Source organism: Aspergillus fumigatus, chromosome 4, assembly GCF_000002655.1.
Source record: "Aspergillus fumigatus Af293 chromosome 4, whole genome shotgun sequence".
NCBI lineage: Eukaryota > Fungi > Ascomycota > Eurotiomycetes > Eurotiales > Aspergillaceae > Aspergillus > Aspergillus fumigatus.
The window spans coordinates 2,778,096-2,802,367 of NC_007197.1; the positions used below are offsets into that span (position 1 = coordinate 2,778,096).

General features: G+C 48.7%; 11 protein-coding genes across 11 annotated transcripts; 7 read left to right on the forward strand and 4 right to left on the reverse strand.

The window, feature by feature from the left end:
* Nucleotides 1–238: 238 nt before the first annotated feature.
* eaf3 (MRG family protein) lies at nt 239–2,121 on the forward strand (the record flags this gene model as incomplete). The annotated part of the gene is made up of 4 exons (XM_746667.2): nt 239–911; nt 1,129–1,360; nt 1,470–1,854; nt 1,910–2,121. The coding sequence occupies exons 1-4, from the start codon at nt 748–750 to the stop codon at nt 2,119–2,121; spliced, it is 993 nt and encodes a 330-aa protein (XP_751760.1). The 5' UTR covers nt 239–747.
* A 418-nt stretch (nt 2,122–2,539) lies between these two features.
* On the reverse strand, nt 2,540–5,116 carry AFUA_4G10680 (ARMH3 family protein; the record flags this gene model as incomplete). The annotated part of the gene is made up of 8 exons (XM_077804634.1): nt 4,869–5,116; nt 4,691–4,813; nt 4,552–4,632; nt 4,347–4,500; nt 4,170–4,282; nt 3,766–4,100; nt 3,297–3,707; nt 2,540–3,227 (listed from the first exon to the last, which is right to left on the reverse strand). The coding sequence occupies exons 1-8, from the start codon at nt 4,959–4,961 to the stop codon at nt 2,540–2,542; spliced, it is 1,998 nt and encodes a 665-aa protein (XP_077660777.1). The 5' UTR covers nt 4,962–5,116.
* A 49-nt stretch (nt 5,117–5,165) lies between these two features.
* isa1 (Fe-binding Fe/S cluster assembly protein ISA1) lies at nt 5,166–7,024 on the forward strand. The gene is made up of 3 exons (XM_746665.2): nt 5,166–5,393; nt 5,448–6,543; nt 6,607–7,024. The coding sequence occupies exons 2-3, from the start codon at nt 5,844–5,846 to the stop codon at nt 6,642–6,644; spliced, it is 738 nt and encodes a 245-aa protein (XP_751758.2). The 5' UTR covers nt 5,166–5,393; nt 5,448–5,843; the 3' UTR covers nt 6,645–7,024.
* A 247-nt stretch (nt 7,025–7,271) lies between these two features.
* Nucleotides 7,272–8,201, forward strand: dscC (DSC3 family protein; the record flags this gene model as incomplete). The annotated part of the gene is made up of 1 exon (XM_746664.1): nt 7,272–8,201. One exon carries the CDS (start codon nt 7,272–7,274, stop codon nt 8,199–8,201), a length of 930 nt encoding a protein of 309 aa, XP_751757.1.
* A 275-nt stretch (nt 8,202–8,476) lies between these two features.
* Nucleotides 8,477–9,283, reverse strand: AFUA_4G10710 (v-SNARE protein VTI1; the record flags this gene model as incomplete). The annotated part of the gene is made up of 3 exons (XM_746663.1): nt 8,477–8,564; nt 8,632–9,038; nt 9,104–9,283. The coding sequence occupies 3 exons, from the start codon at nt 9,281–9,283 to the stop codon at nt 8,477–8,479; spliced, it is 675 nt and encodes a 224-aa protein (XP_751756.1).
* A 1,331-nt stretch (nt 9,284–10,614) lies between these two features.
* AFUA_4G10720 (uncharacterized protein) lies at nt 10,615–12,199 on the forward strand (the record flags this gene model as incomplete). The annotated part of the gene is made up of 5 exons (XM_746662.1): nt 10,615–10,711; nt 10,738–10,923; nt 10,962–11,033; nt 11,120–11,491; nt 11,655–12,199. The coding sequence occupies 5 exons, from the start codon at nt 10,615–10,617 to the stop codon at nt 12,197–12,199; spliced, it is 1,272 nt and encodes a 423-aa protein (XP_751755.1).
* Nucleotides 12,200–12,262: 63 nt separating this feature from the next.
* rvb1 (RuvB family ATP-dependent DNA helicase pontin) lies at nt 12,263–14,129 on the reverse strand. The gene is made up of 4 exons (XM_746661.2): nt 13,802–14,129; nt 13,511–13,730; nt 12,908–13,455; nt 12,263–12,855 (listed from the first exon to the last, which is right to left on the reverse strand). Exons 1-4 carry the CDS (start codon nt 13,943–13,945, stop codon nt 12,391–12,393), a joined length of 1,377 nt encoding a protein of 458 aa, XP_751754.1. The 5' UTR covers nt 13,946–14,129; the 3' UTR covers nt 12,263–12,390.
* An 86-nt stretch (nt 14,130–14,215) lies between these two features.
* AFUA_4G10740 (mitochondrial 54S ribosomal protein bL28m) lies at nt 14,216–15,225 on the forward strand. Its single transcript, XM_746660.2, has one exon. It carries the CDS (start codon nt 14,359–14,361, stop codon nt 14,995–14,997), a length of 639 nt encoding a protein of 212 aa, XP_751753.1. The 5' UTR covers nt 14,216–14,358; the 3' UTR covers nt 14,998–15,225.
* Nucleotides 15,226–15,667: 442 nt separating this feature from the next.
* Nucleotides 15,668–16,758, forward strand: AFUA_4G10750 (putative alpha-1,6-mannosyltransferase subunit; the record flags this gene model as incomplete). The annotated part of the gene is made up of 3 exons (XM_746659.1): nt 15,668–15,959; nt 16,026–16,459; nt 16,528–16,758. 3 exons carry the CDS (start codon nt 15,668–15,670, stop codon nt 16,756–16,758), a joined length of 957 nt encoding a protein of 318 aa, XP_751752.1.
* A 434-nt stretch (nt 16,759–17,192) lies between these two features.
* AFUA_4G10760 (trans-2-enoyl-CoA reductase (NADPH) TSC13) lies at nt 17,193–18,286 on the reverse strand (the record flags this gene model as incomplete). Its single annotated transcript, XM_746658.1, has 3 exons — nt 17,193–17,875; nt 17,960–18,175; nt 18,250–18,286. 3 exons carry the CDS (start codon nt 18,284–18,286, stop codon nt 17,193–17,195), a joined length of 936 nt encoding a protein of 311 aa, XP_751751.1.
* A 1,058-nt stretch (nt 18,287–19,344) lies between these two features.
* ppoA (peroxidase/cytochrome P450 family protein) lies at nt 19,345–24,160 on the forward strand. Its single transcript, XM_746657.2, has 8 exons — nt 19,345–20,054; nt 20,166–20,482; nt 20,542–20,639; nt 20,696–20,744; nt 20,796–20,988; nt 21,040–23,218; nt 23,267–23,393; nt 23,454–24,160. The coding sequence occupies exons 2-8, from the start codon at nt 20,216–20,218 to the stop codon at nt 23,778–23,780; spliced, it is 3,240 nt and encodes a 1,079-aa protein (XP_751750.1). The 5' UTR covers nt 19,345–20,054; nt 20,166–20,215; the 3' UTR covers nt 23,781–24,160.
* The last annotated feature ends 112 nt before the right edge of the window (nt 24,161–24,272 follow it).

Here is a 24,272-nt window from a genome sequence, read left to right on the forward strand (position 1 = left end):
ACGCGTCTTCAGATTGATGAGAGAATTCCTGAATAACGCTTGGTAGATAGCTCTAGAGATACAAGGAGATGAAAACTTATGGTGAATTGACAATAAGGATGATAACTATTGTGCGACAATCAACAATCACCTTAAAGTATGGTTGTTCAAGAGGAAAAGAACGCCGGAGAGAAAGATAGACGCGTGGAACTCTAAAAAGTTCCGTCCATTTCTGGGTTCCGCTTCATTCTTCTAATCCCGACGACTCTGTCTTTGTTCAAACCGTCATCGAGATCTTAACCACGAGTCGGTCAGAAGCATCTGTCTTCCTCATAGCAGTCTTGAATCGAATACTTGCTTGATCTGGCCCTGTCTTGTCTCCGGAGGAGGTGTTTGACTTTGTACATCTGGCTTCTGTGGGCACTGAAACCCTCGCGTCTAACACGGAGAAACGAAGCTGATATCTTCGTATCGTGGTCACAATCATTCTTCTACAAAGATCAAGTCTATTGCCTTCGTTCGCGTCTCATCGACACAATTACTGCGTCGAGTATTTGCTGATATCCCTGGTTTGTGTTGCACGTGCTTCTGCGGACTCAAAGCCTTATTTAGGCTGCATTGCCAGCAACATATTCTTTGGTGTTTCATCTTTCTCATTCTTCTGTGAAGCTCGTGTTGGTGTTAAAGCAATACTACCAAGTTCTCTTCCTCCGCTGCGAAGAAGCAGACAACCTTTGGTCATACCTCATCTATCCCGCCACGTTCAAAATGGCGCCAGCGAGCCAATCTACTTATCAAAAAGATGAAAGAGTCCTCTGCTTTCATCATGAGATTCTATACGAGGCAAAGATCCTCGATGTTAGGCACACCAATGCAGAGGACAAAAAAAGTCCGTTCGAGTACCTAGTTCACTACAAGGGGTGGAAGAACACGTAAGTACGATTCTTTTTCGCTCTCTTTATGTTGCGGGTGGCGAGTCTCCTACGTCCACACTGCTCTATTGGCCTGAGATTCGCAATCCTACCGCATGCCTTGAGCCACCTCTGTCTCAATTCAGGTGCTAAATGCGCTTATTTGAGTTCATTGATGGAACCGTCAAATCGCAAGGCTTGGTACGTTGAATGGCTGTAACTGACTTGAACCACGCAGATGGGACGACTGGGTGCCTCAAGATCGACTCCGGAAATTTACGGATGAGAATAGGGAGCTCGCCACTACGCTCCGTCGTGAGGCAGAGGCTGCTTTTCGTCAGAAGAGCACAAAGACTACGTTGAAGAGAAAAGCAGGCTCCGATCGCGGTTCCGCCCGGGACAGCGAGGAGCGACAAACATCAGTTCCTGGTCGTGTGACCAAGCGCGCGCGAGATAACGAAATCGAAAAGGTAAGCAAAGCCTCTCCACAATGCAGGCTGCTGGGACGTGGCTGCTATGTCCTTGAGAGACTGCAAGTCTCGTTGCTCTGTCCACACGATACTCACGATATGACTACAGGAAGAACATTTCTATACACGGCCATCCGTGAGGATTGTAATGCCGGACAATTTGAAATCCCTTCTCGTAGATGACTGGGAAAATGTGACGAAAAATCAACAGGTTGTTGCTTTGCCGGCCAAAGCATCAGTCAACCAGATCTTGGAAGATTTTGTAGCGGAAGAGAAGCCCAAGCGCACGAGCTCGGCTGACCTGGATGTCCTCGAAGAAGTCATCATGGGTATCAAGGAGTATTTCGACAAAGCCCTTGACAAGATTCTACTCTACCGTTTCGAGCGCGAGCAGTACAAAGCTCTCCGCAAGAAGTGGGAGGCAGGGTCCGGTGAATATTCGGAGAAGGGGCCCCTTGATGTCTACGGGGCCGAGCATTTGACGAGACTTTTTGGTATGCTTCTTGATAATTTGTTTTCGGAAGACCACTTACTTACTTACTCGTCAAGCAACTATGCCGGAGCTCATTGCGCAGACAAACATGGATCTCCAGTCCACGAACAGACTCCGGGAGGAGCTGTCGAAATTCACGCTCTGGCTCAGCAAGAACTCAGACAAATATTTTGCCACGAGGTACATGACTGCAACAAATGAGTACGTGGAAAAGTCAAGGGGTAACCCCAGTGCGGCAGCTACAGCTGCCACGACGCGCCTCGTCTGAGCATGATGGGGAGGCTGGTGTCGCTGGGGTATTCTCTCCGTATACGAATGACATCGGCCTGCAATCGACCCTTGTTTGCGGTGTGTCTTGGTTATTGTGGTGCTCATTTGCGGCGAAAGATAGCAATCAGCTATCCTCACCGTGGTTTACCGTGTCTGCGTGTATTACTAGATTCAGAATTGGCCACTTTTTATCACGAATCCTCAAGAAAGACACAGCTTAAACACAACATGCATTCTGGAGTCGTAGGCATACAAGTCAGGACCCAGTCCTCAATCATCGATTCTGGCCCTATAACTATGGAGGATAATAGAGTTTCAAAGATGAACAACCAACTCAGCGATAAATACAGCCACGTAGGTTCTTGCGGGGAACCGCAAGCATGCCCCGAGCTGAGGTTGTTGTATACAGGATTTTCCTACGCAACCAACTGCCGGGCATCCTCCACGGCGCACCTGGCCGCCCGCTTCAATTCTGTCTTCCAGTCCGCCTCACGCCATCTCGTCCACGCACTCAGCCCCTCAGGAGGCTGAATACTCAACGTGTCGTAGCCCTGCTTGATGATCCTGTGAACCTCCCGGGGCGAAAGATTCTTCTTCCGGTTAGCCGGGATCGGCACAGGATTCGAAGCTTCTCCACCGGGTTTCAAGCTCACGTCGACGTTCCTGTCTGGGTTAAAAAGTAAAGCATAGAAATGGGTCGAGACGGAGATCAGTGTGTCGATGGCAGCGACGTGGATGTCCTTGCTGGCAATTGTTGTGGGGTCAGGAATCTTCGAGGCTGACGGAGTTGGGGGCTTGAGGGAATAGACATCTCGAAATCGGGTGATGATGGGACCCGTTTCGACGAGTTTGTAGAACAAGTCGTCATAAGATGCCGGATCTGGGAGAAAGGTGTCACCTGCGGAGACGCAAAATGCCACCAGGTCTACAAGGGAGGTGGTGAGAGTGGCGATGTTGGGAGATGTTGACAGGTCTGACGCGTACGTAGTAAGGAACCGCATCAGGGAGAGCAGAGTCTTCCAGAGCTCCGACCAGTGGTATGCCAAACGGATTTTGTTCATTGATAGGTAGGTTAGAAGCCGAAGAAGGATGGCGATTGAATGACTTGAACGACGGGCGGAGATTAGTCCAAGACCCCTGTTGGATATAAGCTAAAAAGGGGAGAGAATTTACCTGTATATGTTGGCATCAAGGCGCCGCCGGAGATTATGGGAAATGGTATCAATCATAATGTCGAAGATAACAGTTGCGAGAACCCTGTCCCCTGAGACGAGCGGGAGATACGGCTGCCTTTGCCGGCAAAGGCGCACTTTTCTTTTCTCCCCCTCGCTGCAAAGCTGTTTACACAGCGCTGAATCTTCAGAAAGGATGCGAAGAGTGAAGAGGTTGAGCTCCGCATAGTGTGCAACACGAGGGGATCTGTAAGCGTGCTGCAACATGTAGCTTGTAATAGAGAGAAAGCTCGCAAAGGGAGACTCCTCGCTGTCTTTCTCTGGCATAGAGTTAATGAGGTGATACCCAAAGAGCTTATTCGCATTTGCAAAGTCATAGGTGGACAGAAGAATGGCGGCTTCTTGAGACGGCCTGATTCCAGTCAACCAACGGGAATATGTAAACTAAGGAGTACCCAAAGCGATCTTACAGAGTTGCAAACACCTCCTTCGCTTCCTCAGCCGTTGGCGCTTGAGTTTTATTTCTCGTGCCTGGAGCAAGTCTTCCGAGTCCGAAGAAGACCAGAGTGCTGCTGAGTGTCCAGCCCTCAGGTGCATCATCCTGTACAGCAATATAACCGTTTCTTAAGGCGGCGCACGAAAGACCGACACCTTTGACGATCTTTTGAATGCTTGACTCGTTGACAAAATCGTCGAGCCGCAATTGATACGGGTTCTGAAACTCGAACTTATTGTAGTTCGCTAATAGACCAAGAAGGAGGAACGGCTCAAGTATCTGAATAGGGGTATCGGATTCGTGCACAAACTTCGCGGAGTGTCAGCAGACGCTCTCGAATGCAGCATCCATAGCTATGACGGCTTAGCAAGTTCAGACCTTCATGAGGGAGGGGAACAGATCCCTATGGGTAAAGTAGGAGACGAGACTCGTCTTATATGCGCCACTCGTAAGAGCAATGGCTACCCTGATCGCTTTAATCCGAATATCAACTGCACGCTCATTAGCGGCCATAATTCGGTCGACTTGGGCAGCCAATTCTGATTGGATACTCACAGCTGCTCCCATTGCGGATAATACCATCCAAAACTGCGACGAGGTTCGAGATAACATGGTCGACCTCATCAAGCCCTGCAAGGACAGTGATAGCATCGGAGCTGGGATTGGTATATTTCTTCTTCAGCACACATGCTAAGAATACTGTCAAGGTCTGGCTAAGGCATTAGAGCTTGAAGTGTGACTTCCCAATCTGAAAGCTCACCTCTAACGCATAAGCGTTCACGGGGCTAACTCCAGAGTTCGCCTCCTTTATTGCACGCGCAAATAGGTGATGGGTTTGAGCCTGGTACAGAGTCAGCAAGCAATATCGGTTTGGAATTTCCATAGATTTGACGAGATACCTGTAAGTGAAGAGTATCTTCTGGACCGAGCCTATCTAGAATTAATGCAAGCTGGGCTCGATCAGGCGGCAACAAAAAGAACTCTCGCCAGAAACCTTCGGATGGTTCTGCAAAATCTGACGACTATGAGTGAAGTAATTAGCATGAGATGCAGAAGATTTGCAAAGGAATCACATACTTGAAAGAGATTTTCATATAGTTGCACAATCTTAGGCTTGAAAATCTCCGGTCTACTTTGCTGTGTTAAGGGGGATTCCATGATGTTATACATAAGAGTCCAAAAAGCATATAACCATTGCAGCAATACTGGGGGAATCAAGTAAAGTTAGGAACCGCAATACATAAGATGATAGACAAACACTGAATATATAAATATTCAATGTATCATAAGTACAAGTGTCGAGCATAATAATAGGTGTCTCCGGCCATTTCTGCCTCTTTGGGCCAGAACGCACTAGCCACATAAGCACTTGTGTTGTCAGCAATAAGCCACATTTCATTGAATTTCCATATTGAGGAGAGGCAATGACGTCCCTCCCTTGAAGAGCAGATGCTTTAACTCTTAAGGATACTTTAAAAGCTTGAGTGACTCTACTTCCATGAATCTAAAATATTAATGCTGTCAAAAAACTTGACCTTTGGTATTTTTTGTGAATTCGGTTGTTTTAAGGATGTTCACTTGATGTGGAAGTACTACTAGGCAGTGAGAAACTCCCAACTAAACTGATATAGATCAGTTGAGATAGCAATTCCGCAGGGACAAGTTAATTTACCCTTGGTCTCTCAATATTGAGGGTTGCAAAGAAATGTATGTGAGGGCTTTACTAAGGCACTCAATTACGTGATATCACATGATTTTCAGTGGCGCCACCTCCAGAGTGAAGTGTGAATGACATTCCAGGCCGGGATGCGTAGAAACACCTCCACGCTGATTGGCTGGTTGACTCATTGCCCATAAACTCTTTGCCGAACCGCCGACTTTCTGCCGCCTACAAAACATAATCTTGTCTCCCCGAGTACCCATTTCTCCAGATTTGATGACAATTCCTCCTTGGAAGCAGCAAATCCATCGCAGATACAAACCCATCTACCTTATATTTCTCATTACTATAGATCGCGGTTGTCTCCTTTATACACATATATTTGATCTACTATGTCGTTCTACAGGGTTTCTGTCCATCCTTCGGTGACATCATCCGCCACGATGTTGAGATGCACGAGCAGACCATTCAATACACAATGCGCCCAAGCTCTCAGGAGTTTCTCCTCATTTGGAAATACATACCGGTCATCAAAGCGTGATATGCAAACAGCTACTGCATACCGACCCCATACGTTACCGTCTGTCTTCCCCCCTCTGTCCCGAAACGCCGGCACCCCAGACACGTCTATCGCAGCGGAATTCCCACCGACTCCTGAACCGACATTGCAAAAGCAAGGACAAAGTGAAGGCTATTCGAATGTGAGTGTGCGAGAAAGGGAGGCGCAGAGGTCGAAACCTATTACAACCACACCCACCACAAATTCGACACAAGCGGAAAAGCCCCGAAGAAAATTACGGGCAAGAAAGGCAGCTATGAAGTTGACGCCCCTCGCGGTTGAGCAACTTCGTAAGCTCCTGTCACAGCCGGACCCCAAATTTATTCGAGTGGGTGTGAAGAATCGGGGATGTTCTGGGCTCGCCTACCATCTCGAATATGTTGAAAAACCTGGAGCTTTCGACGAAGTTGTTGAACAAGACGGAGTGAAAGTTCTGATTGATAGTAAGGCTCTGTTCAGCATAATTGGTAGCGAAATGGATTGGCAAGAGGACAAACTGAGCCGAAAGTTTGTTTTCCGAAACCCCAATATTAGTGAGTCCCTGTCATTTTACACATCTTTACCACGATACAGTTCGTCTAACGTTGAAATCACAGAGGAGCAATGCGGATGCGGCGAATCCTTCATGGTCTAGAACATCATTTGTTGTTATGTTCGCTATTGCTATTGGCTTGATTGGGATTTTATTCAGGTGCATTTGACGGCGTTATTGCGGCTTGCTCACGATTTCCACCTATGCTTTACATCGGGCTTACGGCTTTCTTTTCCGGCGTTACATGCGCGGGCAACCCTATCTTGAATAGTCGTCCCAGCTGTCCTTCGCAAGGATTCCCTTTAGAAGGGAAGACTGGGGACTTTCCTATCTGGCATGGGATGTAGTCTTTAAACAGAGCAGTTTTCCGATCTGACGCTCGATATGCATTCGGGCAGAGGTTACAGGAACCTGTTGCACTTCAACCAGACTGTACATATACCTTAAGGATTGTAATGAAAGTCCATATTATTATTATTGCCTCCCGTCTCCTGTCTTCTGGCTCTTATTGTTATTTCTTTTCCCCAAGCGGATATATGCATATCACGTGAGGTCTCGGAAACCGGAAATTTGTTGGCAGTCGTCATTTCAACCCGTCTCTGTTTGAGCCGTATGCAGTCACAATGTAATGAAGCAATGCGAACGATGGATGGCAGACCGTAACCACAATGTTTCTTCAGACTTGCTAGGCTGGCTTTCAATCGGTCAGTAAAAAACAAAAGTCAAGATATGACTTTCCCCGCATTTCTATCCCCAGATCCTACATGGGACGGGGACTCTACAGGTGGGCCTCTTCTCCTGACAGTCCGGTTCTCTGCCTCGATTCCCGATTTCCCTCTTGACATCGAGAACCCTGATATTACCACGGCTGCCGGCTTGAAGCAATTAATTCGAACGCACCTTCCACCGAATCTCTCATCACATCGCCTCCGTTTGATCTACGCTGGTCGTGGCCTGGAAGATGCCACCCCATTGAGTGTTTCTTTAAAGCTCCCACCTTCGCCTTCTAGAACTCCCGTCGTACAAGAAGATGCTACCACTGTCAAGGGGAAGGGCAAAGCGCCCATCCGGGAGCAGCCCCGGCTCTACATTCATTGCTCAATAGGCGACATCGTTCTATCCGACGCCGATCTAGCGGCTGAGGCAGCAATAGCTACCACACTCCAGCAAGAGCAGGCGGACGAGGATTATACAGGTAGAAAAAAGCAGCAGCAACCTCCGCCGTCCACTACGTCCGCCCCCCGCGGGTTTGATCGACTGTTATCGGCGGGATTCACCCCCTCCGAGGTGTCGGCGCTGCGATCGCAGTTTATGGCGATTCAGTCTGTATCGCGGACGCCCGATACCATGCCGACTGGGGCGGAGCTGCGCGAGCTCGAAGACCGGTGGATGGATGAGGGATCGTCCGCGATGGCAGCGGGCGTGCCAGGCGGAGGTGAAGGCATTTCCTTTGCGGATGATGATGGCGGCTTTGGGGCTGGCTCCCGAGGCGCCATGGACGACATGCTTTGGGGCGCGGTGATGGGGTTCTTCTGGCCTGTGGGCTGTGCCATGTGGTTGAGGAGGGAGGAGGGTGTGTGGAGTTGGCGGAAGGGTTTGGCAGTCTTTGTCGGCGTTGTCATCAATGTTGCATTTGGCGCTATGCGCATTATGAATTAGACGGCATACTTTGGGCTAGAAGCTGACCTCCTTTGGTTCCATTTTCTTTGCTAAGAATGATACCCTATGGCTGAAGGAAGGCACCAAGCGACCAGAGTGAGCGACCACTGGCTATAGAAGTAATATGTTTGACGAGCATTAATTTGCCTGATGGATGCTATCATACAATGATTAATGTAGGAGTGCCCTGCGCAAACAAACACGAATAAGTCGTAAGAGAGTAATATGGAAGAGGAAATCGTATCTACGCCTGTCCAGGTGTCCAGAGCCCGACGCTAATGGAACTTGCTATAAATGACAGCAAAAATCAACAGGACTAAAACAGTAATAATCGCAATCGTGATTATCCGATTCGTAGCCATCCTGGGAGATAGAAGTTCGAGGTCAGCAACTTGAGCCAGAAGGCGTGGATCTCAAAGAGAGTCATTACCTACGGGCCATGCCCCTTAGAGTCTTGATGCTCGTGTCTACATATCCTTCACTCTGCTGCAGACCCGCTCGTGCATGCTCTATAGTCTGCCGTTGCTGGTAGAGATCGGCTAATGTATTGCGTCCGATGTCCTCCGTTTCGAGTGCAATCCGCTGGCTCTCCTGTAGACGGGCAGAACTCCGTTCCAAACGCTCGGTGCCGGAAAGAAGTTGCTGCCTCTGCTCCAGGTGCTCATCTTGTGGTTCGTCCGTGTAGCGGTCGCCAAAGAGCGCCTTGCGATCGTCGGAGAGCGATTTGAGCTTCCGCTTGGCTTCGTCAACGTCGGTGGCATAGTTCCGAAAACGAATGTTGACTTTTGAACGTGCTGCTGAGGGGATGTTCTGCTTCTCCATGCGCATTTGATCAAGCTGTATGTATTCAACGAGATGTTAAAAGGGAATGTACAGACGGAAATCAGGGAAGTGTGACGAACCAACTCATTGGCCTCATCTAAGGCTCGTTCAGCCATTCTTATTGCTGATTTCCGTTGCTCACCACTTGATTCCGCTATCTGGTCCAGCTTCTGGTTCAGATCGGCCTGTACCAGCTTCAGCTCCGTCTCATAACTGCTGAACAGCTCAGAGCCGGCGTCGGTGTCTAGAGGGTTCGACATTGCCTTCGTGAATCGTCGAGAACCAAAATATAAAGGCAGGAGATGCGAGAAGAGTATGACTGAAATGGTCTCTGCGCGACGGGCGAACAGGTGTCGCTGATAAGCGGACTGTGATTCTCCCACCCTATCTTCGTGGCGGGTCTCCCTACCGGCCGGACTTGTCTCCCAGGCGGAAACGTTCTAAGATTTGGTAAGAAGTTGACACTTAATTTGCAGCTAACACCTCAATAAATTGATATAGCGATCGATCAACAAATTATGGAACTGAATCAATGACGAACGAAAAAGAAAGAAGAGGCCGGACGATGGCAACTGCAATGATGATCGTTCATTGTTCGGCGAGTAACCTCCTCCAGCCATCCATGCACACGTGACAACCAGCCAAGGATGAAGTCTCTGGTAAAACAGAACAATCTATATCCTCTACTTACTGAACCCATTACTACTATTACTTAGAGGACGAATACTGAACAAGCAGTATGATTATGATGCAATCGTACCCATTCGTACCCCTAGCATGGGCCCAGTTCGTTGGATCCGCAAAATACTTCATGTTTCCATTCCACATAGATGAACGTCATAACAATTCCCCAGACTTATCGAGGTACCTTTCTACTCTCTATGTTACCTTGTCACGTTTTCACCATGAATCCTGTCAACTCATTGCCCTCTTCTGAGTTAGTCACTCCTGATAGCTTTTGACAAAATATTCAAGATCACCCTCGGACCATCACCTTCATTGGTAGTTATTGATTGAGTCTCAAGTTGCCGTCATCTGATGTGGTCACACTTGAACTCGCTGGGTACGAAAGTGGCGGCTAACCGCTCTCATAAACCCGTCGGCTGTTATCATCATTACCAGTTCCCTGATTAAATCTGTGTACGGCTGGATTTCTGCTCTCATTTTCTGCTCTCATATCCATTGACGTACTTTCACCCGAAAGGGAAACGAGGCGCGCGGATGATTCGACGGGAATGAATAGAAATTGGTACACGAGGCTCCAAAGCTCTCTCTTGTGTAGGACCTATACACACATTGTCCAGACTCTAGTACGGGTCGAAACGCTTTTCTGCGGCTGTGCGATTAAATAGGCGCCTTCGGTCTTAGGTCCAAGTCATTACCATCTTGCCTTTATTCGCTCGGGCGAGCACTTCTGTTTTCGACACCAATGCGATGATACTGGTCCATCGTCCCTGATCGGACAGATCGCGTCATGTCTCCCATGTAGTCTAAGCGTGTCGCTATTGTTGGAGGTGGATGCGCTGGGGTCACCGCGTTTTGGGCTTCACAGAAGCCCCCTCATGATGTCCATCTTTTCGAGACCTCTGCAATGCTTGATGGGCGTATCAAGGCAGTACCGTTTGAACATGCAGGAAATAAAGTCACCGTGAACACAGTGCCACCAGTATTCAACGCAACTGCTTCTCGTCAGTGCATTCTGGGATCGGGATAGCATTGGCACTAATACCACTCCAGCCAACCTTGTTTCACTGCTTCGCTATCTGGGGATTTTCACGTCCGCAGCGGAGCTCTCCTTTGGAGCATCAGATGGTATTGAGGCTGATCAATGGACTGGGAGTATACTTGGGAACATTGTACGTCGCCCATGGCTTCTATGCGAGCCTGGAACATGGCGGATGTGATTCGATATTGCACAACTACGATATACGTGCTCAGACCTCCTAGTCGACGGCCACCAGAGTGAGCGCCTTGCGCAGCACGAAGCCGGGATACGACATTACTTCGCAAGTGAGGACTATTCAAACACATTTTATGCGAAGTACTTGACGTCAATGTTATCACCTTTGTTGGGATCAATGCTGGCAATATTATAGGCCTGTTGCCAGCCAAAGCATTCGTCCGCTGCCTCTTGGACCACAGCATCCTCTGTTTACGACCCAAAAGCTTGATTTGGCAACGCATTAATGATGGGGCTAGACAGTTGATCCTGGTAATGGCGAGGGCTTTCCCGTCCCACAGGGTACATGTCAAGACCCGAGTAACAGGTGTGTCTCAGTCGACAGAGGAGCGTTTTGTGCTTAGTACCTCTGATGGACAAAAGGCGCAATTTGACCACCTTATTTTCGCCATTTCTGCCGATGGAATCCAGCACATTTTGGGTGTAACTCCCACTATCGGGGAGACTGAGATTTTACAAAAGTTGCGAACAGCAAGACATATCATGTTTTTTGCATTCGGATCCATCTGTGAGTAATGTCAGCTTCTCAACCTCTGTAATATGTCAGGACCTCTCCATATTACAGAGTACTCACAAACTTCGCAGTTCATACCGGATTTTGACCAGTCATGGCCTGCTAGTGGTTTTCATAGTAACTTCCTGGGACAGAAGCAATAAGAACCGTCCTGCAGACCCACCTGACATAACCCCCAGGACATGTCTCACCTGCGTCATGAATGAGGGGCAGAATCTTTCAATACAGCACTTCGATCTAGTCCTCATCACTCTGGATCCGTTCGCTCCGCCACATCCTCTCCTTGTCGCAGAAGTGTGGGAGTTCACTGATCTGGGGATCTGCACTGACACTCTCCAGGTTCTAAGCTCTCTTCCTGCCATTCAGAGCAAACGAGAGCTCAGCTTCTGCTTCTCATGGACAGGCCATGGGGTTCTTGAGGACGCAGTTACCTCTGGCCTTACGGTTGCCGTTGAGCATCTCGATGCGAAAGTACCCTTTGCCTTTGAGCATCATCCGGACATCTCGGATGTGACAGAGCTACCACAGTTGCATTTAAGTCTGGCAGATCATCTCATTCGGACACTACTCAGTCTATTCCGTGTCTACGTCCTTGTCATTGAAATTTCCCTCATCCTTCTGGGTGCTTTGCGAGGCTCACTGAAGAATAGAATGTGTCTACCAAGAAGTGAAAGGCCTTTTGTTCTTGTCGAGCTTGGATAGATACAATTCGGAGAAACACAGCTAGGCTATCTCCTGAAAAATTACTGTTTGACACCTAACAGCTTATGGAGCCAAAGTATCCTTTCCATTACGTGACATAATAATTTGCATATCAGACATAGCATACATCTTTGCGTGGTTTTGTAACTCCCTCAACCAATAGAGACCCCCATTAAATTAAGCGCATTTATTCATGAAAGGAACTTCTCACTGTCCTGGCTAACGATGGCGGCGCTTCTCTTCGCATCAAGGAAGAGATCCTCGCACTCTGCAATATCCGCCTCCTCAATGCCTCCTGGTCGTCCATTCACGCGCGCGAGGATGCTAGCAGGGGTGAGCAGTTGTAGAGCATACCGCAAGCTGACCTTGCTGCCATGGTCGGCGACCTTGTCGAGAGCAGGATCGGTGATATTGAGGCCTTCCGTCTTAGCGCGCAAGCGGATGATGGTCTTGATCTCGTCGGGGGTGTAAGGATGAGTTGGGATAATGAGGAGACGAGCAAGCAGATCTGGGGGGATTCCATGCGCAGCAGTGATATCATCTGTGCCACGAATAACAGTGTGACCCCGGTTGGATGCGAGAATGACGATAGGGGAGATGCTAGACTCGAGAGCTCGATTGAGATAAGTGAAGCATTCGATGTCAAGCATGTGAACCTGAGGCGAGTCAGCACACCTAGACTGCGATGGGGAAAGGAGCTCGAAATACCTCATCAATGAAGAGCACGCCAGGTACAAGTTCAGCAACACCCTGATCGATATAGCGGTTGACAACTTTGTTGATCTCCTGGCGCAGCTTGTCCGTGATTTCTGTTTTCTTCGGCTTCATGAGCTGGCCCATCATACTCATGACGTCCTGTCCACCCTGTGGCCGTGCATTGGCCATGTCCAAGTCATGAAGCGTCACATCTTGCACAATTTCCTTCTTCTTGTGTACCTCTCCCTTCGGTACAGGAACATACTCTTCCGCCTCAAGATCGAACTCGGTCGCATATGCATCGGACCGTCCAACTCTCTTGCAAGCTCCAGTGTTCGCTTCGATATAGATGACATCTCCGACGGTCACACGCTCTTTTTGAATTGCCTCATAAATGCTAGGGTCAAGACGCAGCTTCTTGGTTCCTTTGGCAGACTTCAATCCGATAATCAAATGGCTGATGGTACGTCCGTAGCCGCCAAGGGGGTTTTCGGCTTCCTCAGGCGTGAGTTCTGTGACTTCTCCTTCGTACACTTCTTTCGTCTCGCGCACTCTTAAGCCTAAAATCTTGTTAATCGCAACCCCAGCCCGAAAGACGCGTCTGAAACAGCATACCAATCGCCCTTCGAAAATTTTCCATTAGGGCCTCGGTCTTCTTGACCTCAGCTGAGTAGATTTCGCTGCCAACAATGGGGCAGAACGGGACCTTGGTTCCCAGTTCCTGTGATACAGCCAGAGCAAGGGCAGTTTTTCCAGTTCCTGGTCCTCCTGCAAGCATAATTGCACGTCCAGCCATTTTCTTCGCCTTGATCAAATCCACGACGACACCGCACGCCTGTCAGAGAGACATGGTAGTTAGCCCAAGCTCATCTTACAAAACGAGGAAAAAAATTGAATGCTGCCCACCTCGCGGGCTGCTGCCTGACCGACGAATCCATCAGCAGAGGGCTCCGCAGTCCCATCTGGACGTAACCCAAGGCCTTTGATATGAGTGTGTGCTGCTGTTCTGTTCTCGCGCGAACTGCCCTTCACTTCACTGATCTGAACCATGGCGAAGTATTGCGGCCTGGCCTGGAAGCTGAAAGGATCTTCCTAGATAAAACAAAACGACTTTCAAGAGTGATCAGGTATTAGAAAGGGTTGCGAAGGAGGGTCATGCAAAGGAAAACCAGCAGCAAGGAAATAAATGCTTTATTATCCAGCGAGGTGATGCTGCTGGCCGAATTTCAACCGCGCAGCTCAAAGGGTTCAAGCAATGATAGCGGTGCGTTGCCAAGGCGGTCAGCACCCCAAAGAATCCGCCCAAATTCTTTCCATCTAGCACACTTTCCGATCATTTTACTAGCGGACGGTGCTCTATCGGGCTACGATTTCCCTCATCAGCAGTCTTTTGTCGGCTGTCTACACTTGATTTCCTACTGTCATGCCATTGCTCATGCAGTTTCTATAACTTGATTATCAAAATGGCAGGTCTCCAGAGTCGCTCCGCCATGACTCTCCCCTCCTCCCTCTCCGCAGCTTTTCGCAACCTCTCATTATCAGTCCCGACGCGCTCGTTCTCTACGACATTGGCTGCGCAAAAAACGAAGCAATTACCGGATTATATTCCTCCTTATCCCTATGGACCCAACTACATTTTCAAGCAATCTAACTCCGGTCTCTATGGTGGGGCTATGATCCAGTTCGGAAACAAGATCTCGAAGGGCCGCAATGAGGGTAAAACCCGACGATTCTGGAAGCCCAACGTCAGGCGGAAGAAGCTCTGGAGTGAAGCCCTCGGAGAGTACCTCTTTATCAAAGTGACGCGAAAGGCTCTGCGAACAATCTGGAAATCTGGCGGTCTCGACAACTACCTTCTGGACGACCGGCCTGGCCGTATCAAGGAATTGGGTATCTTCGGCTGGGAGTTACGATGGAAAGTGATGCAGACACCTAAGATCCAAGAGCAATTCCGCCAAGAAAGAAAACGCCTTGGCCTCCCCGAGCCACCGTCGTTCGAGGAGTGGGTAAAGCAGAAGGAGGCAGAAGTCAAAGCCAAGGTGGAGGAAGAGATCAACATCAAGGAAGCTACGAAACCAACATACAACGAGAAACAGTACTAGGGGAATAAAAGATGTGATAGGAGTTTTCTGATCAGCATACCATCAACAGTTGTTCGTTTTCAATTCTGTTGGCCAAGGACTGGGCGTCATGTACTATTATCTTCGACTATTTTCTGGAATTCAATGTACACCACCTCTGACAAGAATCACTGACCAGGAGTCACGAAAACTACCCATTCCTCGTCTTATCCGCTTGTAACATATCTGCTATACAATAATGCTTGAGGTATTCATTATTGTCTTACTCGGGAGTATAATGCCAGATGTTCGTTCTGGAAAGCTCATAGGTCTGTGAAGAACTGAAGACAGACGTTTGAAGCATGTATCACGCATTTAAGACGAATCGAGGGGTATCACTAAGCTCTGCTGTTCTGTCTTATTGAAGCGAATGAACGCCCTTATCTCAGGTAACCCGCATTCCGCCTGGTGAGACTTCCTGTGAGTCCAGGTCGTTGATTGGAATGTGCCATATGCAAAAGGTCGGGCCAACGATGATCCGCCGCTCATTTCCGCATTCGGCAGATTGGCCGCCTCCAGGTACGACAGTTCAATCTATGCAGCTCGTCCTATTTGGCTTGTGGATATTACTCCCATCATGTCCTGATAGGAGGCATATTCAGATTGTACGGAGTCGCCCAGCAAGAGCCGCTGGTGACAAAGTCAGCTCGTCATGCAGTTTGCTCTACCCCCTCGGAGGAGTCCTCATACTTCTTCCCACACCCGCTCCTCCAGGCTTTCTTTACAACGCAAGAAACAGCTCAAGACCGCTGCAATTCTAGGCTTTGCTATCCTCACCCTCTTCTTCCTTCTATCACACTTCTCCCATTCGAGTACAGCACCAACGTCTGCCCCTTCGGGAGCTTCAAGCATTGTCATTGTGACGGTTCTAGATCGAGCCCGTTTCAGTGATAACTACGTCCAGAAGATCATCAAGAACAGAGAGCATTATGCTAGTCTACATGGTAAGTAAACTACTTACGGTACATCAGCTCTACATTGATGGCCGACTGAACCCTTCTTAAATGCAGGCTATACGAATTTCTTTGCAACCCTGTCTGATTACGAATCCGCGCTGGACAACGCCCCACGGAGCTGGGCAATAGTCCCTGCGATGCGCCATGCAATGGCATCGCACCCTCATTCAACTTATTTCTTTCATCTCGATGCTCATACCTTGATCATGAACCCTAGCAAATCGTTAGAGTCTCATATCCTTGACAAGAATCGCCTTCAATCGCTGATGCTCAAGGACGTTCCCGTTGTGCCGCCGGACAGCATTATCAAGACTTTCTCGCACCTGAAGCCAGAGGATGTCGACCTTATAATCAGCACGGATAACGAGGACTTGAACCCCGGAAGCTTTGTGCTTCGACAGGGCGACTTTGCGCGATTCTTCCTTGATATGTGGTTCGATCCTCTGTATCGGAAGTATAACTTTCAGAAAGCGGAGATGCACGCTTTGGTATGTTTCCATCCTCGCTTTCTAATGGCCGGCGATGATCGTACTAACAGCTACCCGTCTTTTACTAGGATCATATAGTGCAATGGCATCCGACTGTCCTCGCGAGAATGGCGCTTGTTCCTCAACGAAGCATTAATGCTTACAGCAAAGATTCCCCTGCTGCTTCGGCCGACGGCACTTACAAGGACGGAGACTTGGTTATTCGGTTCTTTGGATGCGATTCCGATCCTAAGCGCAGTTGTGAGCAAGAGATGGAACCGTATTACAACCTGTGGGCGAAGAAGTTGAAGAGTACATAAGCAGCGCCCCTCCTCCTGAATTGGTCGTCCTGCTATTTGGCGAGTTACTTTTATATTTTTCTTCTATTATAGACTGGTGTTCATGGGTCGGGATGGAGCTCTCATCTCAAACTTGAGGTTTTGGTTGAACAATGGGATTATTCTGGGACTTCTCTTTCTCGTCACTCCTTATTTCTAGGAACTCTCTGGAGTAAGGCTTATAGGAGTTTGCAAGCTTCTAATGTAGACTACATGTCCTCTCGTAAACTGCTGCAAGTGGAAATATGGCGTGCACAAGAAGTAACCCCAGCAAGCACTCTCTCGTTATTGCGTGTAGCGTCACAGCAACCCTTGTTAGCTGGAAAGCGTCTCACTGAATGCTTCGTCTCATGGCCATATTCCTGTGGGAATGGCTGGCTTTTCCATACGCAGGTTTGTCGGATCACCGAATATACTTAGAAGATTCCGGGAATTATGACAAACCTCTTGCGCTTGTACTTGTCACCGAACTCTTTGCGATAGCGGCGTTCCTTCTTGGCGGCCCAGCTAGCCATTGTAGAACCACCAATAGTGATGAAGAACAAGACACTCCAACTCATTCCGCTGACCAGATAGACGCCAATCCAGGCAATGATCTCAAACAAGTAATTGGGGCACGTCACAAGGTTGAACCCGAACCCGGTTGGGATGCCCCTCTCGGTAGTACCGGGTCGACGCAGATCGCGAAGCACCAGGTGGGTATTCAAGTTGGCCAGCTCGCCGAAGACGAAAAGCGTAAGACCACTGTAGAGGAGGGCTGGGTTGGGTTCGTTAGTAGCAGCACCCGCGTCGGGGCGGAAAACCCAGTACGCGATATTGAAGCCGGCGAGAACCCAGTAGTGAGCGCTGTTCCTGAAGATGTGGCGGACGGGCATAGTGGCATTGCTGAAACGGTGGACAAAGAGAGTCTCGAGCTCTCGTTTGACGAAGTGCACAGTTAAAAGCCCGCAGACCAGTAGCTGCAGGCCGGAAGGCTCGGGTAAGGGCTTATCAAAGTTGTAGTAGATGTATGGCCGGAGAGGGAACAAAAACAGAGGATGGATGAGAAGAGGTCCCAAGTACTCGATAATGAAGACAGTGCGCCATGCAATCTGGGGGCCTAAGGAGTGTGCAAAACCCTGTGTCAGTCCTCACCGAGATGGGAGAGTATACCTGGATCAAATGGATCAAAATTCCAACATACCCAGATCCTTGACATGAACCACACTCTGATCCCTGAGACCAATATCATTGGCAGTCATGCCCTTTGAATTGGGGACAACTGTTCGGTCGCTTCCCTTGGTGATCCTCAAACGGTGGATGGAGAAACCCGAAGCTTCCGCAAGTGAGGTATAGATTTCTTGCGTAGGAGCATTGGGATCAATCTGAAGTTCTTTTGGAAGCTTCCTAATGGGTTTTCCTGTAACAAAAGGAATCAGTGCGCTGCAAATGTTTAGATCGAGGAAGGACGAAGATATGCAAATGGAAGCGTACCCCGGGGTTGGACTACCAACGTGATTGTCGACGCCATTGGAATTGGACGCGATCGCACTTCTTTCTGATCTCGCAGTTGCGTGTGTCCGTAAACTTGGTCGGAGTGAAGCCAACACACTCCGCAACAACAAGAGCGAGGAGACGATGGTCGAGATGCGACTGTCTGCAGTCTTGCTGATCCGCAAAATACTTTCAGGCGAACAAAACAACTTAGTGTCCATAAATCTAGGCACCTCGGCACGTCGTGAATCACGTGATACTACTGGTTGAGGGCACTACCTATTTCAGAGGAAATTGTCGAACTTTCCCATTCTCACGGTTCACTCGAGATTGAGTTGGGAGTCCGGGGAACACGATGCTGCTTTGTACCACATTGAGAATACTTTTGTATTCTTAGATTACCATCGAAACAATGACAGTAGTGGGTGGCAGTTCGGAGGTGTGCATGTGTTCGATCAACAACAGTGCGAAGACAATATTGGTCTACATTATGGAGATATGTTAAAATTAAATGCAGACTCCAACGTGTGCCAACCTTTCAGAACAGATGGGGACACACTAATTGGGCTCTGGACTCAGTTAGCCACTATCATAGCACCAAGAAGCGCCCTTGGCCCTTGCTCCATGTCAGCCTGTCAGCCAGCCTTCTCCGTTGCGTATCGAGTTTCAAGATATAAAATATGTATTAACTGATACGCGAACCGTCATCTACTGCTGTCAGGCTGTACGAAGTACCTTGAATCAAGCGACTCAGCCAGCCTTTTTCTTACCGGACTATTTAGCGGCAATCTAGCTTGCATAAGGGTCCCACTGTCGTCGCCTACAATGGCCATTTCTTCTGAACCAATCTAAAGTGACTCGACTGTATGGAGTAGAAACTGTTTTTTCCCATCTACGGAGTATCCAGAAGAAAGTACAGCGTTCCTGATTGACAATCATATGAGCAGCCTATCGGCTGCGTCACGACTCATGAGTGGAGGGGGATCTGGAATCTTGGATTGACTTATGAACGTCTGACAATATGATTGCGTATTTGCCATAAGGTGTTGGTAGACTAGTAACCCGCCATCCGCAGATCAACCGGGTTGTCTTTTCCTCGATCAGACATGTTCTCAGCTTTGTAAGAACTCCAGTAAGAACTCCAGCAACGGTAGTTTGCGAGACTGGTCAACTCCTCGTGGCGCCTTCATCATTGATGAACGAGTGTTATCATGAATTCAGGATAGATTGCATTTGATATGGACTGCATATGCATCCTTATTTAGGAGCATGTTCCATGCTTTACTGATAACAATTAATTATCTAGTTTTTCAGCTCTCCACACCGTTGCCATCAGCCATGTTCTGGCCTGTTTCTCAGCCATGGGCAATGTCCCCAGCTGACAGCCAAACTAAGTTGTTCTTTTGGGCATGCACGAATCAAATGGCCATATCGCGCACACTCTCCTGTGGGGCATTCTTCGCCCGGAGCGATGGCTGTGGTGGTGATGAAGGCTATGGGCATGATAATAGCTGACTCCGTCGGCATAAGCAAAGCTCCTTCAGCCGCACTCGTTTCTTGCTGCTGCTGCCGCATGATTATTTATTACTCCAATGTCCAGGCGCAATTATTTGTACTTAATGGGACGTTGATCCCGAGAGGCCTCGTTTTTCTCAATTTCTTTCCAGTCCACTGGCCTATCGAAGGTTCCTAATCACTAAAAGCCATTGCCTCTGTATACTTGTTTGGCTTGTACTATTTTGTATATCTACTGTGATTTTGCTTTGCATGCCACATCATCCTCGGATCTGATATCTAGCAAATTGGTGAGTCGCAATGATGTCCCACAAGCTCAGCACATGGTGGATGTATTGGATGCTGCAGGCCTCATGCATTTTCTTCTCGCAAAGGTGCCCAGTGCTGATGTGACTTGGTAGTTTATTTGTATTTCAATCCAACCACTTTTGTTCTGCAAGCTATATCCGCCATGTCTGAGAAGCAAACCGGTTCAGCCAATGGTGGACTTGGAAAGACCCTGGCTCAGCTCGAGCAGGTTGTCTCAGCGTCGCTGCGGCCTCTGCCTAGCCAAACAGGCGATGGCACCTATGTCACGGAGCAAGTGAAGACAGGCATTCTCAAAGATCTTTCCCACGTTGACCTGGGCGATCTTAAGACTCTAGTGGATGTCTCAAAGAGTGCATTGACAGGAGAGGCTTTGGACGACAGGAAGTATATCATGGAGCGAGTTATCCAGGTCAGTTCATCGGCGCATGCTAATACCGAGTTGAATTATTGATTCTGACTACACGGTAGCTCTCCGCTGGCTTACCCTCAACGTCCCAGATTGGTAAAGAATTGACGAATACCTTTTTGACCACTCTGTGGAATGACTTGGAGCACCCACCAATCTCGTATGTGGACTTTCATGAAGTACTCTTCTCTGGCATAATCCTAACCGCACGAGCAGCTATCTTGGCCGTGATGCAATGTACCGAAGAGCGGATGGATCTGGCAATGTAGGACTCAATGACATCTGCTGTTAGAATGCTTGCTGACAGCTGGAACAGAACGTGCTTTGGCCACATATCGGTGCGGCTGGGACTCCGTATGCAAGATCTGTACAGCCCAAAACTGTGCAGTCTCCGAACCTACCAGATCCCGAAACTCTTTTTGATTGCCTTTTGGCACGAAAAGAGTACAAAGAACATCCCAATAAAATATCTAGTGTATTATTCTACATTGCATCCATCATTATCCATGGTAAGTCTTGACAAATAAAGGGCCGACAATAGGACTGACAATTATACCCAGATCTATTCGAGACGGATCGTAAAGATCCAGCAATCAGCCTCACTTCTTCATACTTGGATCTGTCTCCTTTGTATGGAAATAATCAACAAGAACAGGACCTCATCAGGACGTTCAAGGACGGTAAGCTCAAGCCAGACTGTTTCTCAACAAAACGTGTTCTGGGATTCCCTCCGGACGTTGGCGTAGTCTTGATCATGTTCAATCGTTTCCATAACTACGTGGTTGAAAAGCTTGCAATGATCAACGAGGGAGGCCGGTTTACAAAGCCGCAAGAGTCCGACACCGCAGCGTATGCGAAATATGACAACGATCTTTTCCAAACCGGCCGGCTTGTGACATGCGGCCTCTACGTCAACATCATTCTGAAGGATTATGTTCGCACCATTTTGAATATTAACAGAACAGACAGCATCTGGAGCCTGGACCCCCGTTCTGAAATGAAGGATGGATTACTTGGCAGGGCAGCTGCTCAAGCGACGGGCAATCAAGTTGCTGCTGAGTTTAATCTCGTGTACCGCTGGCATTCTTGTATCTCCCAGCGAGATCAGAAATGGACTGAAGATATGTACCAAGAATTGTTCCCTGGGCAGGATCCCAGCAAAATCTCCCTGCAGGACTTCTTGCGAGGACTTGGTCGGTGGGAGGCTAAGCTGCCAGGAGAGCCTCGGGAGCGTCCGTTTGCTGGACTGCAGCGCAAGGCAGATGGATCGTACGACGACAATGACTTAGTCAAAATTTTCGAGGAAAGCGTTGAAGACTGCGCGGGTGCTTTCGGTGCTTTGCATGTTCCCACAGTCTTCAGGAGCATCGAGGCGCTTGGGATTCAGCAAGCCCGCTCCTGGAACCTGGCTACCCTAAACGAATTCAGGAAATACTTCAATTTAGCTCCCTACAAGACATTTGAGGAGATTAACTCAGATCCATACGTCGCAGACCAGCTCAAGCGGCTCTACGACCATCCTGATCGGGTTGAGATATACCCTGGTATCATTGTGGAAGACGCGAAAGAGTCGATGGCTCCTGGCAGTGGACTCTGCACCAACTTTACGATTTCTAGGGCCATTCTGTCAGACGCTGTTGCTTTGGTTCGTGGTGACCGCTTTCACACCGTCGACTTCACACCGAAGCATCTCACAAACTGGGCGTACAATGAGATTCAGCCTCAGGATTCGGTCGACCAAACCCATGTCTTCTACAAACTTGTCTTGCGAGCTTTTCCGAACCACTTCAGGGGCGATTCAATCTATGCTCACTTCCCCCTTGTCGTACCATCCGAGAACAAGAAGATTCTGACCAAACTTGGAACCGCTGATAAGTATAGCTGGGATCGCCCCAACTATACGCCCCCGCCCCAGTTCATCAACTCCCATTCGGCCTGCATGTCCATACTGTCGGACCAGGAGACGTTCAAGGTTACTTGGGGTAGCAAGATTGAGTTTCTCATGCGCCACAATAATCAGCCCTACGGCAGAGACTTCATGCTATCTGGTGACAGGACCCCGAACGCCATGTCACGTCAAATGATGGGCAAGGCCCTCTATCGTGATAAATGGGAGACTGAAGTCAAGAGGTTCTATGAGAATATTACTTTGAAGCTTTTGCACAGGTACTCTTACAAGCTTGCTGGTGTCAACCAAGTTGATGTCGTCCGCGATATTGCAAACCTGGCGCAGGTTCACTTCTGTGCTTCCGTATTTTCGCTACCATTGAAAACCGAATCCAATCCCCGAGGCATCTTCACGGAGTCAGAGTTGTACCAAATTATGGCGGTCGTATTTACTTCCATCTTTTACGATGCAGATATTGGGAAGTCTTTCGAGCTTAACCAAGCGGCTCGGGCCGTGACGCAGCAGCTTGGCCAGCTCACACTGGCTAACGTTGAGCTCATCGCAAAGACCGGTTTCATTGCCAATCTTGTCAATAGTCTGCATCGGCACGATGTCCTCAGCGAATATGGCGTCCATATGATTCAGCGCCTGCTTGACAGCGGGATGCCAGCGCCTGAAATCGTTTGGACACACGTTCTGCCAACTGCTGGAGGAATGGTAGCCAACCAAGCACAGCTTTTCTCCCAGTCTCTTGACTATTACCTCTCAGAAGAGGGCTCAGTTCACTTGCCCGAGATCAATCGCCTGGCCAAGGAAGACACCACTGAAGCCGACGATCTACTACTACGATAGTGAGTATTATCAAGTTGATGTCATCTTTCTTTACTAACGCTTCATAGCTTCATGGAGGGCGCCCGGATACGGTCGTCGGTTGCCTTGCCGCGAGTTGTTGCACAACCCACAGTTGTCGAGGACAACGGCCAGAAGATCACACTGAAACAAGGCCAGCATATTATTTGTAACTTGGTGAGTAATCCACGACTCATGATTTGCGATTGGCAATCATCCTGCTGACGACATACTCAGGTTTCGGCTTCCATGGACCCTGTCACTTTTCCAGAGCCCGACAAGGTCAAACTCGACCGCGACATGAACCTATACGCTCATTTCGGTTTCGGGCCCCACCAGTGTCTCGGGCTTGGTCTTTGTAAAACCGCGCTTACGACCATGCTAAAGGTCATTGGACGGCTAGATAACCTTCGCCGGGCGCCCGGTGGACAAGGCAAGCTGAAGAAGCTTTCAGGCCCTGGTGGGATTGCCATGTACATGACTCCGGACCAGACTGCCTTTTTCCCCTTCCCAACCACGATGAAGATTCAGTGGGATGGCGATTTGCCAGAAGTAAAGGAGTGATCGAGGCTGTGGGTCAAATTGGATCCCATACTGACGCAGCTCGCTGGAAGGACTTGTTATATTGGACATAAATCGGGGTTGCTCAATGTGCCTGTGTATATACTTGTAAGTTAAATAGCAATCTACATGGCGTCGATTTGCTTATCTAAGCGGATGGAAGTAACATTTGAACCATTCGATTTCACCAGTGAATGTTAGGCACCAACTAGGTACAGTTTCCCGACCGCGAAGGAGTAGCGAAGAAGTTAGCTGGCAATAATAGATCTCTGTTGCTGGCTACCGTGGGAAGGGGAAATGGGATCAAGCATCAAGCTCGAAATACGGACTTGACCAGAACTACCCTAGGAAGGTCTTGATGCAGTTATAACTTGCCTGACATCATACGGGAGGAGATGGACTTCTCAATTCTTTCAGATGAATGTAGTGAGAGCCTAATGAATAATTTGCTATGAGTAACATCATCCTATTTCTTAATGCCTCATGCATGCATGA

Coding starts and splice junctions, on each gene's coding strand:
- isa1 (XM_746665.2), top strand. CDS start 5,844: ATGTCGTTCTACAGGGTTTCTGTCCATCCTTCGGTGACATCATCCGCC. Junction 6,544..6,606: donor TTTCCGAAACCCCAATATTA/GTGAGTCCCTGT, acceptor TTGAAATCACAG/AGGAGCAATGCGGATGCGGC.
- rvb1 (XM_746661.2), bottom strand. CDS start 13,945: ATGGTTCAGATCAGTGAAGTGAAGGGCAGTTCGCGCGAGAACAGAACA. Junction 13,456..13,510: donor AAATTTTCGAAGGGCGATTG/GTATGCTGTTTC, acceptor ACAAGATTTTAG/GCTTAAGAGTGCGCGAGACG. Junction 12,856..12,907: donor GCGTGCTCTTCATTGATGAG/GTATTTCGAGCT, acceptor GACTCGCCTCAG/GTTCACATGCTTGACATCGA.
- AFUA_4G10740 (XM_746660.2), top strand. CDS start 14,359: ATGGCAGGTCTCCAGAGTCGCTCCGCCATGACTCTCCCCTCCTCCCTC.
- ppoA (XM_746657.2), top strand. CDS start 20,216: ATGTCTGAGAAGCAAACCGGTTCAGCCAATGGTGGACTTGGAAAGACC. Junction 20,483..20,541: donor TCATGGAGCGAGTTATCCAG/GTCAGTTCATCG, acceptor ACTACACGGTAG/CTCTCCGCTGGCTTACCCTC. Junction 23,219..23,266: donor GACGATCTACTACTACGATA/GTGAGTATTATC, acceptor AACGCTTCATAG/CTTCATGGAGGGCGCCCGGA.